Source organism: Neopsephotus bourkii, unplaced genomic scaffold (assembly GCF_033783945.1).
Source record: "Neopsephotus bourkii isolate Nb327-2 ecotype Australia unplaced genomic scaffold, CSIRO-AGI_Nbou_v1 NB_1634, whole genome shotgun sequence".
Taxonomy (NCBI): domain Eukaryota; kingdom Metazoa; phylum Chordata; class Aves; order Psittaciformes; family Psittacidae; genus Neopsephotus; species Neopsephotus bourkii.
Window position 1 is genome coordinate 6591379 of NW_026902109.1, and position 17582 is coordinate 6608960.

At 39.7% G+C, this 17582-nt stretch overlaps 1 protein-coding gene and 1 long non-coding RNA gene across 8 annotated transcripts in view; one reads left to right on the top strand and one right to left on the bottom strand.

Moving 5' to 3' along the window:
• Window positions 1-17582, bottom strand: part of ARID5B (AT-rich interaction domain 5B) — a 124809-nt gene that overhangs the window by 23977 nt on the left and 83250 nt on the right. For 5 of the 7 annotated variants that reach the window (XM_061374019.1, XM_061374022.1, XM_061374018.1 and 2 more), the window contains 3 exons: window positions 15991-16103; window positions 8379-8583; window positions 5997-6049 (listed from right to left, as the gene is read on the bottom strand). In XM_061374019.1, the coding sequence (XP_061230003.1) occupies window positions 5997-6049; window positions 8379-8583; window positions 15991-16103 (371 nt within the window). The remainder of the gene's footprint in view (window positions 1-5996; window positions 6050-8378; window positions 8584-15990; window positions 16104-17582) is intronic. The other 2 variants (XM_061374020.1, XM_061374021.1) reach the window with 2 other exon arrangements.
• On the top strand, window positions 1839-17579 carry LOC133223380 (uncharacterized). The gene is made up of 2 exons (XR_009728548.1): window positions 1839-2437; window positions 17468-17579. It is a non-coding gene; the product is annotated as an uncharacterized LOC133223380 (long non-coding RNA).

Below are 17582 nucleotides of genomic sequence, written 5' to 3' on the forward strand. Positions count from 1 at the left end.
GAACAGACACATCTTCTGTAACCTGAAAGGTCAAAAAAAGCTGGACCAAGTACCCTGCTGTGGAGGAATGCCTGGATGTGAAGCTACTCCTGGTCCTGCCTCCCACACTTATCAGGACAGGCAAAGGGCGGAGGCATGGCCAGATGGCCCTTGCCTTCATGTAGCTCACAGATACCCTGAGGGCTGCTGCAAGTGGTTTTATACTAAATCAAGTCTCTGGCAGCTTTGCAGACCAGGGGAAGAAAGATGCACAAAGCCAATTTAGGGTCTATGCTTTGGCCTTCTGGCAAGCACAGCCTGGCTGGCTTGCAAGGCTGTGGGCCAGAACCTGATGCTTTGGCTAAGTACAGTGATGCTGTGCAGAAGCTATACATGAAAGCAAAGGATTAGTCAGCAAGAGGACTACTGCAAGTCCCCTTTTTAAACATCCCAATGTGACTAAGAAGCATGGTCTCTATTTTCAACAGTAAAATTTAAACCTCAGAGCCTAAGTCACATTAACTATGAGCTGACTCAAGAGTCAATCCTCAAGCTGGAACATCAGTAAACACAATCAACTTTAACAGGAAAAGTGAATCCCTTTGAGACCCTTGCATCATTTTTGGTGTTTTTTTCCTCTGCGATGCTTAGAAAACTACCATTTTCACAAACATCTGCCCCATTTTATCCAATTCTGCCTCTACAATGGACCAGAACTCCTTGGTGATAAGCAGAGCTGTGCCCTCCCACATACAGACCTGAGTTTAAATTTGATGTTCCCTGAAATCATTGTTATTCTTAACGAAGTCTGGGGTTGAGTTTTCCTCTGCTCTGGAATGTTTTATTTTTTATGCTTAATAAGCTTCAAAGGACTAAAGTAACTGGTAAATTATGACCTTAAATAATCTGAGCAAAATGCTGCACTGTGGAAACTTCTCAGTTGTCATGCAGGGCAGTACTGCTCAAGCTGGATGCTCATGCTGGCCACATCCAAATTGAGGACTGCTTTCTTCTCTTATACAGGTCTGTCCCAGCCACCACAGTGACGAAGAACTTTCTGAAGACCCAGGAAATGGCAGTGTTTGGCAATGTTCTGCTTATGGTTACTGGTCCTACCAAAAGTGCCAGTCTTGGCTCTCTCACACAGTGGTTAAGGGTTAACTGAAAGGGCTCATATGTGCTTCTCCCTAGTACTATGTTTATGACCAGGCCACACGAGGAACAGAAAGGCAGGTAACAGAAGATATGAAAATGATAACATAGTTTAGCTGTCTGGGCAGTGAATTTCCCATGAATATTCAGAAGCAAAGTGTTGTTTTTTTAAGGGCATGCAGCTGTAGTGGTGTAAGACAACTAAGATCTCGCAAAAGCTTTAACAAATGTCCTCACCACTTTCATTTCACACTTCCGATTAATTCAGTTTTCTGATGTAAGATGACCCGCTCCAGCAGAAAACACACAGAAGACAAAGAACCTTTGCTGCTTTAGTTCTCCAATTTGTTTTCCCTGCTACCAGTATACACATCCCTTCAGTGCCTGCCACATTTCTGAAAGCACAGACTCACACATTAATCAAGGGAATTGCACAGGCCAGTATCATCTCTGACAACTTCCAATTCCAATGATGGCTTTAGTTTTAAAGTAGTCTTCTGTTTTCCAGACCCCTCCCAAAATCTGCTCCAACCTATAGCTTCACTGTTCTAGAGCTGGGCCTGTTGGAAGCCAGGAACTTCGAAAACCTCCATGACATTTTTCCCAATCAACAGATTTTGGAGTTAAGCAAGAGACTGCTCTGCCCACGGATCTGACAGCAGATCTGATCTGGTTCCTACAGGCACAGTATTAGGCAGTGACTGGTACTCAAGAACAACCAAATTAAAGCAGTGATCTTATCTATTAAAGGACTGTTTACACATATGCTTTTAATGATGTCTTCTGCTTTGAGAAATCTTAAGGTCTTCTGTACTGCAATCCCAGCTCCCAGCTCCCTTCCTCACGAAAAGCTTCTTGCTTATTTCCTGCTGCAAATATAATGGGGGATTTTCTGGTCATGGTATCTGATGTTCACAATGCTTCAAAACACAGATTTGGGTATTAGCTCTGTACGAAACAAACCCAGGTAGTTTTGCATTCCACTGATACATCAGTTTCTTTGGGCCTGCCCAGATGCAGGACTGCTGTATATGTCAATCATTAATTTTTAAAAACTAAAGCCCTTTATTGTTGCTTCCAGGAGCTGTAGCTAAACGGGATCCTACTGACCTTCCACAAAAATTGAGCTGCTACATACAAAGGTTAAATTCCACCTAATTTTATTTTTAACCTTTATCTTTCTCAGATATCTCCAGTTAGAGTCCACTCAGCACGGCAGCCTTCTGCAAACATGCCAAGGCACTCCTTTTGTCTTGGCTCTAAAGAAAAAACACCACTTCATGACTTGCCAAGGACAACTCTTCAGGTAAGTCCTGGAAGTTTCCCATCTCTGAACCTTATACTCACTTGACTTAGGCTGACTGAGAAAATTCCAGGTAATGGTTGTTAAATTCCACTGCAGCTGAGCCCCCTAGAATGTGACGTTTCGTATTTCATCCAGGGATTTGGGGACATTTTAAATCATTCATACTGTGAAGTTGTGCTATACAGTGCTTACCAATGCACTCTACTATTAGTAACGAAGATGCTGATTTAATGTATCTTTTGTTTAAGAGAAACATGATCCCACCAATTACAAAGAGGCAGATTCATCTGTTAAGGACTTAAACCAATTTGTACAGATTGCCATTTTTATTAAGCCTGTATTATGTTCAACAAGAAGTGCATAGGAGTGTGGTATTACAGAGTTACAGATGACAGCTAAGAATTAGTAGTCAAACAGACAATGGACAGATGAGAAATGACCCTTGCAAGTACTCCAACAGGAGAGCCTTTAAATATGACACACAATTATGACTTGACACTACTAGATATCCTGTATGTATGTCCCATATGTACAGGTAATACTCTCTGTCAAGCCTCACTGGATACATTCCAGCCCCTGATACATAATAATAAGGGCAAGTCAGGGAGACGGCTAAGAAAGTTGTTCTCTGCATTTCAAATCCAATCTCTGGCTGTTTTATTCACTTTCAGATCCTTAACCAACAGGACTGAACTGAGAAGTCTTTCACCGTTCTATAATCTGGGCAGAAGCTGGAAAACGCCGTACATAATGTCTGCTCATTTCTCAAAGATGTTTTTAAAACTCCATTGAAGCATCTATACATGAACAAGGAGGACAGGCCCAAGATGAAATTGAAAATGGCTATCATTGTTCTACCAAATACAAGGCTGTAAAGTTTGCAACTACTTTAACTGGGAAGGTTTCTACACTTACTAGTAAAGAACTAGTCATCTGACCACTCTAAGATCCCATATGTGATTTTAACCAGTCTTTTGTTTCCTGTTCATAAAACAGCTGTCACACGCTGAAGCCAAATACCTAATTTCAAATATTATTTTCTTTATAATACTTCCAAGAGAAAAGACTCATTTCTATCTCAATGCCCAAACCAGAAACTTTTGAAGTTTTAAAACAAGTTAAAGATAATGAAGCTCTTTTAACGGACAAATCACTTGTTCAAGTCAGATGGAAGGGTCCATAGATAAACATATATAACTCAGAATAAGTTCAACAAAGCCTTTGATCTGCATCATTAACAGATACTGTCACAGTGTGTCTGAGTGGTGGACTCTGGTCATTACTGAATTACAGCACTCATTCAAAATTTCTGTACCTAAGCAGACCTGCCTAAGGTTCTGGAAATGATACTGAGGTCCATGTCACCCCAGTCATCCACTGTCTTGCTGAAAAATGGATCATGAATCAAACACAAAAGCCTGTTAGTAATGCCTGCCATGATAAAATATATACAAAGAAACACAGCTTGGCAAACTTAATGAGTATCAACTGGTCATAAAATAATAAAACCAAGGGTGTGCACAGGTCAAAGTATTGCAACAGTTATTGGCTTAACATTCAAGGAATGTAAAGCAAAGGCAGATAAATATTGAGAATGAGATTGTTAACAGAAGACAATGAGGTCAGGAAACTTCATGCTTCGCATACAATTTAAGTTACATCACAATGGTCCTCTCAACTTCAGCTTTTCTGCAGAGAGCACAGATGCCATTCACATCATAAAAACAGTATCAGGCCCACCACTTCAGCCAGTCTCAAACCAAAGCTGGGCTCCCAGATGTGTCGGAGGGTGCCAGATAAGCTTGCCTTGCCATTTACTGACCAGCAAGCAATTGCTTAGTTTCTTCTCTGTGAAGAAATAAGCAGCCCTGGTATATTTCATCAGGGGTGACAAATGCCCCTAAACAATAGAGAACGTCCCATCATTGAGAAAAGGACAGGAGCTCTGAGGCAAGGGTGGATTGATGCTACTCTGGATGGCATTCTCACATACGTAATCCTTTCCCTCGAATCCTCTCATGTTTCTGCTACTGGACCTCGCTCTCTGGCCCCGTATTCACAAACACACCATCCTGTTCCTGCTCTGCTCCAGGCACAGAGGTTCACCTTCTCCAGCATTTCTAAATACATCCCTCTCCCTCTCATTCTGGCACTAAAATTCATCCCTCTGCAGCAAGTCACCACTTTGGCATCCCTGCTTTTCTACTTGGTCCCTTCAAGTAGACCTGAAACATTGCTGTGAAAATCTCCCACCTGCCTATGCACTCTGAACACGCCACTCTCAATCTCCCTCCCAGCCTTCCCTTGTGCTCTGAATCAAATTCAAGATGTTAGCCCTCATTTTCACTGCACTTTACAACTCACAGCAATTACCGTTGGCTCATAATTGCTTTAACAATCTACCTATGGCAGCTATTCATTCATATATACCTGTGAGCACACCTACACACACCCCTGTACATGAGCATGGTATGTGCTGATTAATGAAAGATAAAGGAACAATAAAAGCCAAATCAAGCATAGATTTTTGTTGAGAATGTTGGATTTTATGTTTCATGAAATTCCAGCCACACCCATGCTAATCAACCTGGGCTGTTGATTTATAGAACAATGTGTTTTATTGTAAGAAAGGAAAACAGTGAGTTTTGTATTTTAGTTCAAACGACTTTCAGTTTCTTGATAGTGCATTTCTTCTTGTTATTTCTCTACAGCACAGATATGTCCTAGATTACTTCGTAAACAAAGCGAAAATAATTTCTTTCATCCAACTGCGGCAGGAACTGAACAACTTAATCTGATCATCGTGTGCAAAGAAAATATTTCCAATGACGACATCTTCCTATGTCAATTGTTTTTTATTACAGATGTCATCTTGATGTGCCATATTAATGCAGCCCTTTCTTCCCATTTCAAGATTTTAATCTCAGTTTGTTTCTCTAATATTTTATTGGTTAAAAATACATGCTGTAAAATCCATGGCCATCAAATTTTCTTGTGAACTAAAAATAAACTGCTCTTGTCAGATACGGTTAGCTGATAAAAAGTGTCAGAGACTTTTCTGAATTACTCTGATAACTTCCTGTTTATGTGGTACTGACCCTTGTCTAATAAAGATCTTTTACACTTGGAATAAGAGAAGATACTGAAGCATACTATTCCTTAATGGACAATGCTGATTACTTTTGAAAGCCTTTAATACATTTCCCATATTAGACATGAACAGATGTCAGGGATGTTGCCAAGTGAAATTTCTTTTATGCAATCTTGGCTTGTTGTACAATAATAGCCTTTTCTCAACATGGGAAAAAATTACAGACCCAACTAATTTCCTTGACAGGGAAGAGTTACATATGTTTTCCACTTGTAGTTTTTACGACAAGTTTACAATTTTGCCAAACCTGGAACTAATTGGGACTGCTTCCAAAAATGGTCCAATAAACCCACAATGTGTACAGCTAGCCTAAAATGCATCAAATGACTGTTTGCTTTCACATTTTTTTTCTAACAGGGAAAAGTTAAGATTGCACAATTATTTCATTTAAGTTACTTAAACACTTACTGTTTCATATCCTCCCAGTTTTTGAGCAGCTTGAAACATAGTCCAAAGGTTAACTGTTAGAGGGACAATAAGTATTTAGATAAGCATTGCATTAACCAACATATTTCAAAGAAATGAAAATTAAACATTAAAAAGAAAAAAAAAAAGAAAAATAGAGAAAAAAATCTCACAGCCCTTGAAAAAGCTTCTGTGAAACATTTTCCAAAGAGGTATTTACATAATCTGAAGAGTAAATATTAGCCCATACTATATATAATTTTAATTACATATGAGAGAACACGCTTAAGATTCCTTAACAGGATTGGAAAAATACACTGAGACAAAAGTAATGGGCTCATTTGACTTTGCTGATAAGAGGCACAGTGTAATGACTGTAGCATGTTTCCATAACTTTGATAATAAAAATTACTCATTGAGTAGAATGTTGCTTTTAATTATTTGTTTAATACTGATTTCATCAGCAAGCAAGCATGAGCCACACACTGGGTAACAGAGAAAGACTATCGATTAAACAACAATATCTAGTATTTACTGGAGCTCAGATAATGGCCTCCATAATCAATAAACAATAAGCTGTGTTCTAACAGGTCCTGCATGAATGAACCCAGAGGGAGCACAAATGAAAATTACCGTAATAATTAAGGTATGAATGGTTGTGCCTTGCCCAGTGGGGTCGGAGGAGCAAAGGCAGCTCAATTCAAAAGATGTGTTAACTCTTCTTACTTCCTGGAAGAATGTCTCCCCTCCAATGTGCTTTTCATCCTAGCCCACAATTGCATGGGGCACTTGCTGCTGGTGTCTTATTTTATTTTATTTTATTTTAATTGCTAGGAGAAAAATTAGTATCTTGTGCTCTATGAAATGTGTAGGCACAACTCCATTAACAGTGATTCCCCATAGATGCACTACAAATACTTCAGGCTAGGCTCAGCAGTAATGCAGCAGACCACAGAGGACAGGATCTCTTCCTTCAGAGGGGAGTTCTCCTGTGTGTACATACTGCCTCTTCCCACTAACCTATTTATACCAGCAATGTTTGCACAAGTCTTGCTGGACAAATACAAAGCCCTGTCCTGCAAACATTTCTACTCCTCTCAGAATACTTTCTCTTGGCATTTAAGTATTTGCTGGATCAGGCCCCTAATTTATAATGAATGTCAGGCAACTTCCAGTGTTTTTCAGTGAAATATTAGCAGAGAGCCCTACCCCTGGTGGAGCATTTTAGAAATAATACTTCAGCTTGTCTTTCAAGCCTACCCTGTCCCCATTCTTAACAGAACTGCAGAATAAAATGGGGCGGAAGGGGGGAAATCCTCTCTTCAACACAAAATATTCTGAAAGCCTCACTGAACCTTGTACTGTTTCAAAGCTATCAAGAGCTTTGCTTAGGCCTTGATTTAATCTGAATCAATGCATAATGCAACGACACTGTTCATAGTACATTAATTTTACTTCCATTTCAAGCAGCCAGTTTTCAGACAAACACTGTAATCATTCGGAGTTATTTAAGTTTATAATGGCTGCTGGAGGCCTGTTGCAATCAGTGCCAATTGCTATTAGGTATGTAAATTGTTATGTAAAACATACAGGTTTGACATTCTTCATCAAAATAACACATGGTTTTAATCTGGGAGATAAATTAGAGTAAATAATATTTCAATCCATGAAGTTTTCCCTTTAAGGAAATAAAGAAAATATAGATCATTTGATCTACAGACAAGGAGCAAAAATACCCCCATTTATAGCTTTTGTTGGAAACTCTGAAAGATCTGCACTGCACTGCAATATTTATGTAAAATTTAGTTGCAACTGTATCTTCTCCACCTACAATTGCTTTACAGATTGTGTCACTACAAACTGCATGCCAAAGCAATCCTAAACACTGCATTCTGTATTAAACAGATACAGTCTGGTTTTTTATCCTCCAAAGTCAGTAATTTATTAACTATAAACACATTTTGGGGCTTAAAAATATGATCCCTTTTGTGCCTTTTTTGACCACCTTTAAATGTCTTCCTTTAATATTTGTCCCTTCATAAAGAACATCTGGGCACAATAAAGATACGTCATATTATTAACTCAGAAGAAAGGCATTACAGACGCTGCAGATTTACAAAACAGAAAACTAGAGTTTTCAACATGCCTATTTCCAGTCATAATCAGTGGATTTAAACCTATAAATATCTGGCAGCAACTACCCCAAGAAGGAAAAAATGAAAATCTAGGCATAAGAGTGAAATGCCTGGACTGGAAAATGTGTGGATATAAACATGGTCCCCCCATCCATAAGGCTTTCAATTAGGCGTTGTGTGCAAATGTTTTCTCCAGAGAAGCCAAACCGTTCTAAAATGTCAACAAGAAAGTGAGAAAAAAGATACTTACTCTGCTTAAAACCTAAATAGGGTATTCGTTCAATTGGTGTTTTTCTTTCTTTCATATATTTATAAAGAGCCACAAGGAAAGCCTGCTCATCAGCTCTGCATTCTTCACCTATGGCAATCTTTGATTTATCCTCACTTGAGCCTTTTTTACAGTTGCTGTTGTTACTCTTGGGTTTGGGCAAAGCTGACTTAGCCTCATATTTTACCTGGGAAAAGAAAAGATGTCATATCAGATCTGGGTAACCTTTAATTTTCACTTAAGGAATAAATATTCTCTCCTAGCAGAATGGTTTGTTGAAAAAAAATGAAGGCCAAACCACGCAACTGTGTTTGAGGGGAAACAAAGGAAGCTATTTATAGAGCTAAATGTCTTGTTCTGAATCTTAGTCACAACATTTTTAAATAGCCACATCTTTAAATCATTATAACCCATTGGTAATGCTCTCCAGATCTGCATTTTTATGACTATACATTGCTATGTCAGACAGCTCCCATCTCTCACATACACTTGCCATTAGCAAGTCTAATAATAACCTTCGTTCCAGGACTGACACTGAGCATTGTCAACTCCCATAGACAACCCTCGGAGCTGAGGGTGCTCAGCCCCTTCCAGGAACGCTCAGCAGCCACTCTGGAATGACACATTTTTCCCTCCTTTGGCCCATCAAAATAGAAACAAACCTTGCCAGTCCTTACCCAAGCAGAGCTCTCAGCACACACAAGTGGAGGTTCTGCTGTAGCACAGACTTAAGTCAAGTGGGTTTGAGCATCTGCTTAAATTTAAGCACAGCCCTAAGTATTTAGCAGATGGAACAGGCTGGTAGCTTAAGCCTTTACTGGTAGACACCAGCACCCCAATGCACACAAGTCCCACAGCTTCAGGTCTCCCACTGGCCTCCCCAGCAGATGAATGCCAGTCCGGAAGTCAACAAATTGGAACCATTTTACCTCATCAGTATTCGAACATAGGGAAAACTATCCAGCAAGACTGGCTTAATCCTGCAGTCCTCCTGAAGATAATCCTCTCATTGAATCAAGCAAATTACAACTCAAGCATTCCCATAATTTACGCATACGACAAAACAAAAAAGAGAAGAATTTTGCAAACTGATATTTAAAAGCTGTCCATGACCGAGACCGGATGCATTTCCAGTGAAATACTGGAAATCCTCTAATACAAGTTAGTGGAGATGGTTACACGTGCTTTCATTTGCACTCTTCCTTCAATGCTTTTGAGTGCTGCAAAGAGCCTTCTGGCAGCCCCATACCCCATCCAAGACATGTCCTTTGTGTTCCCAAACAGAGCAGGGAGACTGTACGAGCCAGTATTTGATATTTTGGAAAGACGGCATTGGAAAGCAGAGTACCTTTTTGAACAAGACAGGAGCTCTTGGTCAAGTAAGCCATTGACTCTCCTTCACTCCTATCACTTCTAAACCAAGTTGGGAACGTGTTGGCATTTTGGAAGTAATGCTATGAAGAGCATTAATGTAATGCTATGAAGAGCATTACATGGGTGCTTGTAAGCAAACAACATGTAATTGCAAAGACTGTGATGTGCTTATTTTTTCTCAATAAAGCTACTGCGTGTTTCAGGCTCAGTGAAAGCAAAATCTTCTCTACTCCTCCACAGCATTGACTTTGCAGAAAGCACTGACTTAAGGTTAGCTGCCTCCATAGTTTTCCACAAATGTTAGACAAAGCAACACCAACTACCAACCAAAGGAGACAAGTGGCCAAAATCTTCCAAGGTAGTCAATGCTGCTAAAAAACTTGCTGTTAAGACACCGCAGGGTACAGGCTCACACCTCCCAGGCAATGCAGCAGGGACTGGGAAATGGTCTTTCTGCAGGATTTTTCTTCATCACTTGCTGCTAAAGTATGTCTGCTCTACTGCTTGATATTCTCTGGTTGTATGGGTCAAAGAGATATTGTCTTCCTATGGCGTACGACACCATGCTCTGCCTTATAGTAACAGGTATCTTTGTTGATTAAACTTCTATAAAGATCCTGGGTTTCAGCCAAAACTCAGTGGAGCTAATGAAATTTTTTTCCTATTAAATTAACTTTGGATTTCCTCATCTACTTTTCAGTTCAGAAAATCCCTTGAATTTTTACTTTGGCTCCTCACAAAATTATTTAACAGCTTCTCCTTATAAAGTTTAGATTACACTGTCATAGTTTTCAGTGCTATACCAAGGACTGGTTTAGCACTCCCAATATGAACCTGTGATTTAAATAAATTTAAGGGTTTTAATTTGAGCTGCAAATTTGTTGCAAACTGAAACTTGGAACAAATTCACTGGAAACAATTTTTCAGTTTTGTCACCCACTTGTTAGGTAAAGCCAATCAATCAATCAATCAGTCATTTAAATGTGTTTTCTTTTCCAAACCGGACAATTCAGAACTGTATTTGCAAGACATGCTAGGAACTAATACAAATGAAATCAGAGCTCACTGCTGTGCAAGTAAACTAATGGTATGGGATGTTACTTCTAAGGAGACAAAAGGAAACAAAGAAGTAAGATTAAAAAAGTCACCAGGAGCGAGAATACGCCGTGTTACACACAACCTCCTTCACTCAAGTGTACAGAGAAGTGAGGTCAAAGTGCCTGTGGAACTCAAAGGGTGCCAAAATGCAATGGATTGACTCCAAGCAATGTCAGGTTCAATAAAGCTTTGATGAAGGCTGCAATGCTCCACTCGCTTGGCGATCAAGGCCCAAGCCTCACTCTGGAACATCCCCACTGTCTGAGAGGAGATATGGATGAATGCAATGACCTATGATTAACAAGAACCAAAAGGGCTAAATGACATTCTGGGTAACACTGGTGTAAATCCAGCATAAAAGTATCAAAGCCAGTAACAGCAGTGCGAGAACCTGTTCAACATCTTTGTTGGTGACGTGGACAAGTGGGGATCGCGTGTGCTCTCGGCAAATTTGCTGACAATACTAAGATGTGTCTCAGTTGATACGCTGGAGGGAAGGAATGCCATTCAGAGGGACCTCGACACGCTTGTGAGGTGGGCTGATGCCAACTGTATGAAGTTTAACCATGACAAGTGCAAGGCCCTACACCTGGGTCGGAGCAATCCCAGGCACAGCTACAGGCTGGGCAAAGAAGAGATTCAGAGCAGCCCTGCAGAGAAGGACCTGAGGGTGTTGGTCAATGAGAAAATGAACATGAGCCGGCAGTGTGCGCTCGCAGCCCAGAAAGCCAACTGTATCTTGGGCTGCATCAAAAGGAGTGTGACCAGCAGGTCAAAAGAGGTGATCCTGCCCTTTTACTCTGCTCTTGTGAGACCTCACCTGGAGTATTGTGTGCAGTTCTGGTGTCCTCAACATAAAAAGGACATGGAACTGTTGGAACAAGTCCAGAGGAGGGCCACGAGAATGATCAGGGGACTGAAGCACCTCCCATATGAAGACAGGCTGAGAAAGTTGGGGCTGTTCAGCCTGGAGAAGAGAAGGCTGTGTGGAGACCTCACAGCAGCCTTCCAGTATCTGAAGGGGGCCTATAAGGGTGCTGGGGAGGGACTGTTCATTAGGGACTGTAATGATAGGACAGGGTGCAATGGGTTAAAATTTAAACAGGGGAAGTTTAGATTGGATATAAGGAAGAAGTTCTTTACTGTAAGGGTGGTGAGGCACTGGAATGGGTTGCCCAAAGAAGTGCTAAATGCTCCCTCCATCCCTGGCACTGTTCAAGGCCAGGCTGGACAGAGCCTTGGGCAATATGGTCTAGCGTGAGGCATCTCTGCCCATGGCAGGGGGGTTGGAACTGGATGACCTTAAGGTCCTTTCCAACCCAAACCATTCTATGATTCCATGATTTGCACCAGGCATCACAAAATGCCCTTCTCTTTCAGAACACAATTTTGTATCTTCTTAGAGGGCAAAAATCTGAAGGAAGGTCCTGAATTCAGAGTTTTGCTTGGCTCTGCTCTATTTTCTTTTCTGCTCAGAAAGTCTGAACAGCTTCATCATAAAGGCAGAGTTCAATTTCTATAGGAGGAGTTAAAAGCTCTTTTACTGTAGCCTCCATGAAAAACCTCCAACATGAAACTGAGGACTAAGGCCCTGACAACCTAGTGCCACAGCATGGGTATGCTGCGGTGCCCTGATACAGGTACTGGGAATACCTGACCACCTCCTACTGTGTGTTCCATCAGGGTTATGATCCCCGACCAAATGGCCTGTGAACACTCATGAGTACACACATGTATTTGTCTTCTGGCAGAGATCACACACAAGACAGACCACCACAGACTTGCATTTTAAAGTTCCAATTGGATAATGGCTGAGGCGCTCAGAATACATCTTGAGGTCTGAGACCATGTCAGGCCACCTGTGGCCACAGGAAAAGCGTATCCTGGCCACTTTCAAACAAATTTCCCAGATCTGGCTGTAAAAATGAAGCGAAAGATTTCCTTCAGCATTTGCACCAGGATATGTAATAAGTAGATTAATTTGGGGACAATTTCCGTGTTTTAACACGTCAATCCTTCCAGCTCTTCAAAACGGTCAGATCACCCAGTTTTAAAAAGTCTTACAGTGCATTTCCGCACACTTTGGAAACACTGTTTGGGAGCATGAAGCAGGTATGACAAGGGTCATGCTGGATCCTGAAAATCCCAAAAGCCTGTCCAGCACTGATGACACGTGAAGCATGAAAGCCTTCAGAGTCCTGGGAGTGTTTGGAGAGTAGAGCTTCATATATGCCTCTCCAGGAGAGCTGGTCCTGCCTCAGTAGATGGCTGCATATTCTTGTGACTTTTACATTCCCAGTCTGGGAGGGATCTCCCTTGGGATCTTCCCCAGGCGGCATTAAAATGGATGCAGTGACCAGCAAGGCCATAAAAAGCAGTAAGTGGTAGAAGACAGATCCACTTTCCCTGGCAGCACCTGCATATCCAAAATCACATTGTCTGTCCCGCTATCACTCTATTTTTAACAAGCCACCTACACTTGAATTTACTCTTAGCTGTTCCTACTCAACCAAACATTCTTCTGTGTCAGGTAACGGTAAAAGCCTACAAAATGATCTGCTAATGGTTCAACATAAGCATGCCTAATGAGAATGAAGTTGTAAAAAGATACAAAGCTTTCTCATCAGTGGCAGCTGAGAACATGAAATCCAGCAAGTCATTACAGTCATGTTGCTTGTGTTAGTCTTGATAGGCTCAAACCCACTGTCTTCAGAGTGCCCTTTTTGCATTTCTGACCCAAACTGTACAGCCACTGCACCTCCATCAGAGCCGTTGCCCTGCCACATGAGAAATGAAGCTGCTGTCAGACACTGGGTGTCAATATCTAAGGATGAAAGCAGAACAAATTCTTATCAAAAGGGATTTTAGATGGAACAGGAATACAGTCAGGACCACTGCCAAATGCTTCAGCATCTGACACAAGTGCATTTGTCCCATTTACACTAGCAGTGCTCAAACATGCTCTCCATAGACCTATTGTCAGCACAAGTCAGAGGAGGAAAACTGATGGTGATGCCCAGCACGATGACTTAACATCCCAACAGTTCCCAACAGTAAGAAGACAGTAGGTGAGTCTCCATTCCCTTCCCTTTCCCAAATACACTTCTTCCGCAGAAACCAACAGGCAGGTTTTGTATGAAGTGCAGTGTGTCTGTTGTAGAGGTTTTATGGTTCACTGTCCTCTTACTAAAGTATATCCAAAACCGTGAGACATAGATTGATGTGAAGAACCACAGTGAAGTCAGTGTGACTACATGCAAGGACATTATATCATGAACATGTCTATTATTTATAATGAAATTAAGCTGGCCAAGATAATTAATGCTATTAATATCTGCACAATGATGAGCACAGTATGACTAGATAAATAGGTGGAATTACTTCTAATCTGAAATATCCTCCCATTTGACTTGCAGTGTGAACCCAAATATAAAGCGAAAGGATAAACAATTTGGTATGAAGTGTTACTGTTGTTTTTTATTTATCTAATACCTATATATAAGGTGCAGAATAGGCAGAACTACTTGTGCTACAGTCTGGGGTTCATTGACAATACAGTCCAGGCTGCAGCTTGCTGGTAATATTTTAACATGAAAAACTGCTTGGGGGAAAGACAAATTGAGGCAAATTGAGACATTTTCACACCACAGATTTTGCATGTTCTTCCACAGAGCAAAAACATTCAGGCAAACTCTATAGTATCTGGCAGAACCCTGCAACTCAACACACCAGGCTCCATCGCCTTTTACCATGCCTGTTTAATATGACAGTACAGACTCCAACTGAGCACAATAGGGCACAAAAAGAAGAGAAACACTGACTTAAGGGCACAGCTTCATCATGAACTTCAGCCTCTTTTATCGTCATCAACAGAAGGCACAATTTTAACTGAACTCCTAGAGAGGAGGAGGAGGTGGAATTTAATTTGCCTTCCTATGAGAAACAGAGAACAGAACACTTCCACTTGACCTCTTTAACCTACTAATCTCCCAGGACATTCACTGTGTACAACAATACCAAGGCAAATGGATCTATAGATCCACTGTATTTTCTTAAGAGATGGTCACAACAATGGAGGCATTTTTCAGATACATATCTATCTAATTTGTTGAAACAATGGATTTAGGAGGAGTTTACCTAAAAATTCAGTCTATGCAAACCTATTCAGCTGTTTAGCTCAAAAGTATCACACTGACAAAGTTCTGCCTCAGATGAAAATCTGTAAGTATTGCTCTAAGTAATTTTCCATCTTTGCATCTTAGAGTTTCAAATTAAATCATCTTGAAAGGAGCCATTTGTGCTGCTGATTTTTTTTTTAAAGAGGAAACCAAATTCCTATTTAAAGCCACTTAGCCAACATAGAAAATAGGATGTAAATTACACTAGAGAAACTCCATTTTAAAATATTTTAAGGAAAAGATACAAACCCATAGATATCTGAATGATTAAGCCTATAAACACAAATCAATGATCCAATTTTTACTTTCAACATGGGCTAAGCACTGCAGCACATACAGAAGACTCTATAAAAGCATGCACTATTCAACAAACCCTGGAACACACAGCTCACTAAGTATTAAAGAAATGGCCCAAATTTTTTTTTTTAAAGCTTTTGTACTGAATTTATCTTTTTTTTTCCCTAATGTAATTTAAAAAGGTTGAGATCGTAACATCAGGGTAATGTCGTTTGTGTGTGCTTCTTAGAAACCGTTACTGAAGTGGCTCTTGTTTCACAGCCTGTTTATCGTCAAACTTATATTTAGAAGTACATTGTAAGAGCGTGAGCTGCTCCCAGGTTTATTTTTAATTCAAAGATACTGTCACAAACTATGTTTGTGTGTCACAGAATGTGAAAACTAACACTAGATGCCAAGAAAGCTTAAGCACTACCAGTTACCAACAAGCTGATAGCAGTAGGTTGTTAGGTGATTATAGTTGCTGGTAACTTTGAACACAGACATGATTTAAAGTAAAGAATAAAACTATTGAAAAAAAAAATTACATTTATCCCCCGAAGAAAACAAGTTACATTCTAAATCTGAAACAGCATGCTGGGAAACAAAGGCAGGGCTGTACCTAAAAAAGAAGAGTGTGCTGAAAAGAGTATTATTAAGCGATTTACCTTGGCAACAGCTTTGCTTTCAGAATTATTGTTGGAATCCTTAATGCCATTTAATGAATCTCTTCTCTGTGGGCAAGGCTTCTTTTTGCGTGGTCTGCCTTTAAGATTTGGTGCTGAAAATTAATGGAGAACAATTTGAGTACATTGTCTTATACTAGATTTTAAACAGCTGAAAGCATAATAAATAATTCCACTACAATCATCACAGAAATGTACACATCTGTCCACAGTAAATGCTTATTACAAGATTCCTATCCTCCATGAGTTACATCTTGACACACTATATGTTTCTACAGAATATACCTCAAGGCTAATCTATTCTACTCTCACACAGCTAATTAATATAAAGTCAAACACTGGTCTCCGAAGGAATCAGAGCAAAAGCACAAATATTTCTCAGTGGTACAAAAAAGAATAACCCAGCATATTAATAGGTAGTTTTGCATTAATCAGCCTGCTGCTTTTATTATTTCTAATCTTCAAATAATAGTACTAACTAAAATTTCCAGCTTTGGGAAACATCTGGTTTTGGAAATGCTCTGAAATGTTGAATTTCCTTACAGCTCCAAGAAATGTTTATATAGCCTGTCATTCTTGTCAAAGTTCTAAAAAAAGTAAAAAAAAAAAAAAAAAAATTTTAAAATTACCCTTGAGTCCTGAAATGGATCAAAAAAAGCCCCTTAACAACAGTTCTGGAAGTTGACAAGTACTGAAATAAGTGATTGATTGTTTCATAAGGGTTACATACCACACATATAAATTAACATGAATCATTTTCAGCTTTGTCCAATTCTTAAGATAAAACAGTTCTGAAATAACACAGTGACTAAATCCTAACAGCTCTGAGCCATACATAGAATGGGATATGGATCATCATCAAAAATATCAGACTCATCCTTCCATAGTGATATTATAATATAAATTATGTTCACATGTAGAAATAATAGATGAAGCAGATGTTTGCTCATTATTACGTGTCCTGCCTGCTTTCAGATTTAAAAATCAGCCTCAGACTACTATAGCAACACTTAAAATGATAAACAATCACTAACTAATGACTGTACCGAAGAACATAATTTCCTTTAAACCTTTAATTTCTAGGTAACCATTGTTTTCATTACTTAAAGGGATGATTAGAACAATGTCAGAAATCTAAACACCACAAACCTCTTGAGTGCCTTCTAATTGTTTCTAATCTTACATTTGTCACACAGTAAGCCAGTGGTTTCACGACATTTTACATTTTAATTAGTTTGCAAACACAATAAAGGGTGCTAATTTGATCTTATAGTTTGAGTAACAGTGTCATATTTGGTCTGTTCAGAGGAAAAGCCATGGGTTTAAAACCAAAAGAGATGTCCTTTTCCTTCCCCCAGCACTGGCACACGGTAAAAAAATTAAATATATATATATGCATGTGCATATGTGTGTAAATCCATAATTATGTCTATATAAAAATATGTTTATCTCCCTACAGAAATATCTCCATCTATCTCCAGTGAAGCACGTTCTGCTTATTGAAAAGTACGGCAGAAAGCAATTCTTAAATTGTCATCTGAGGCTAACATGCAAAATCAAACAAAGAGAGAGAA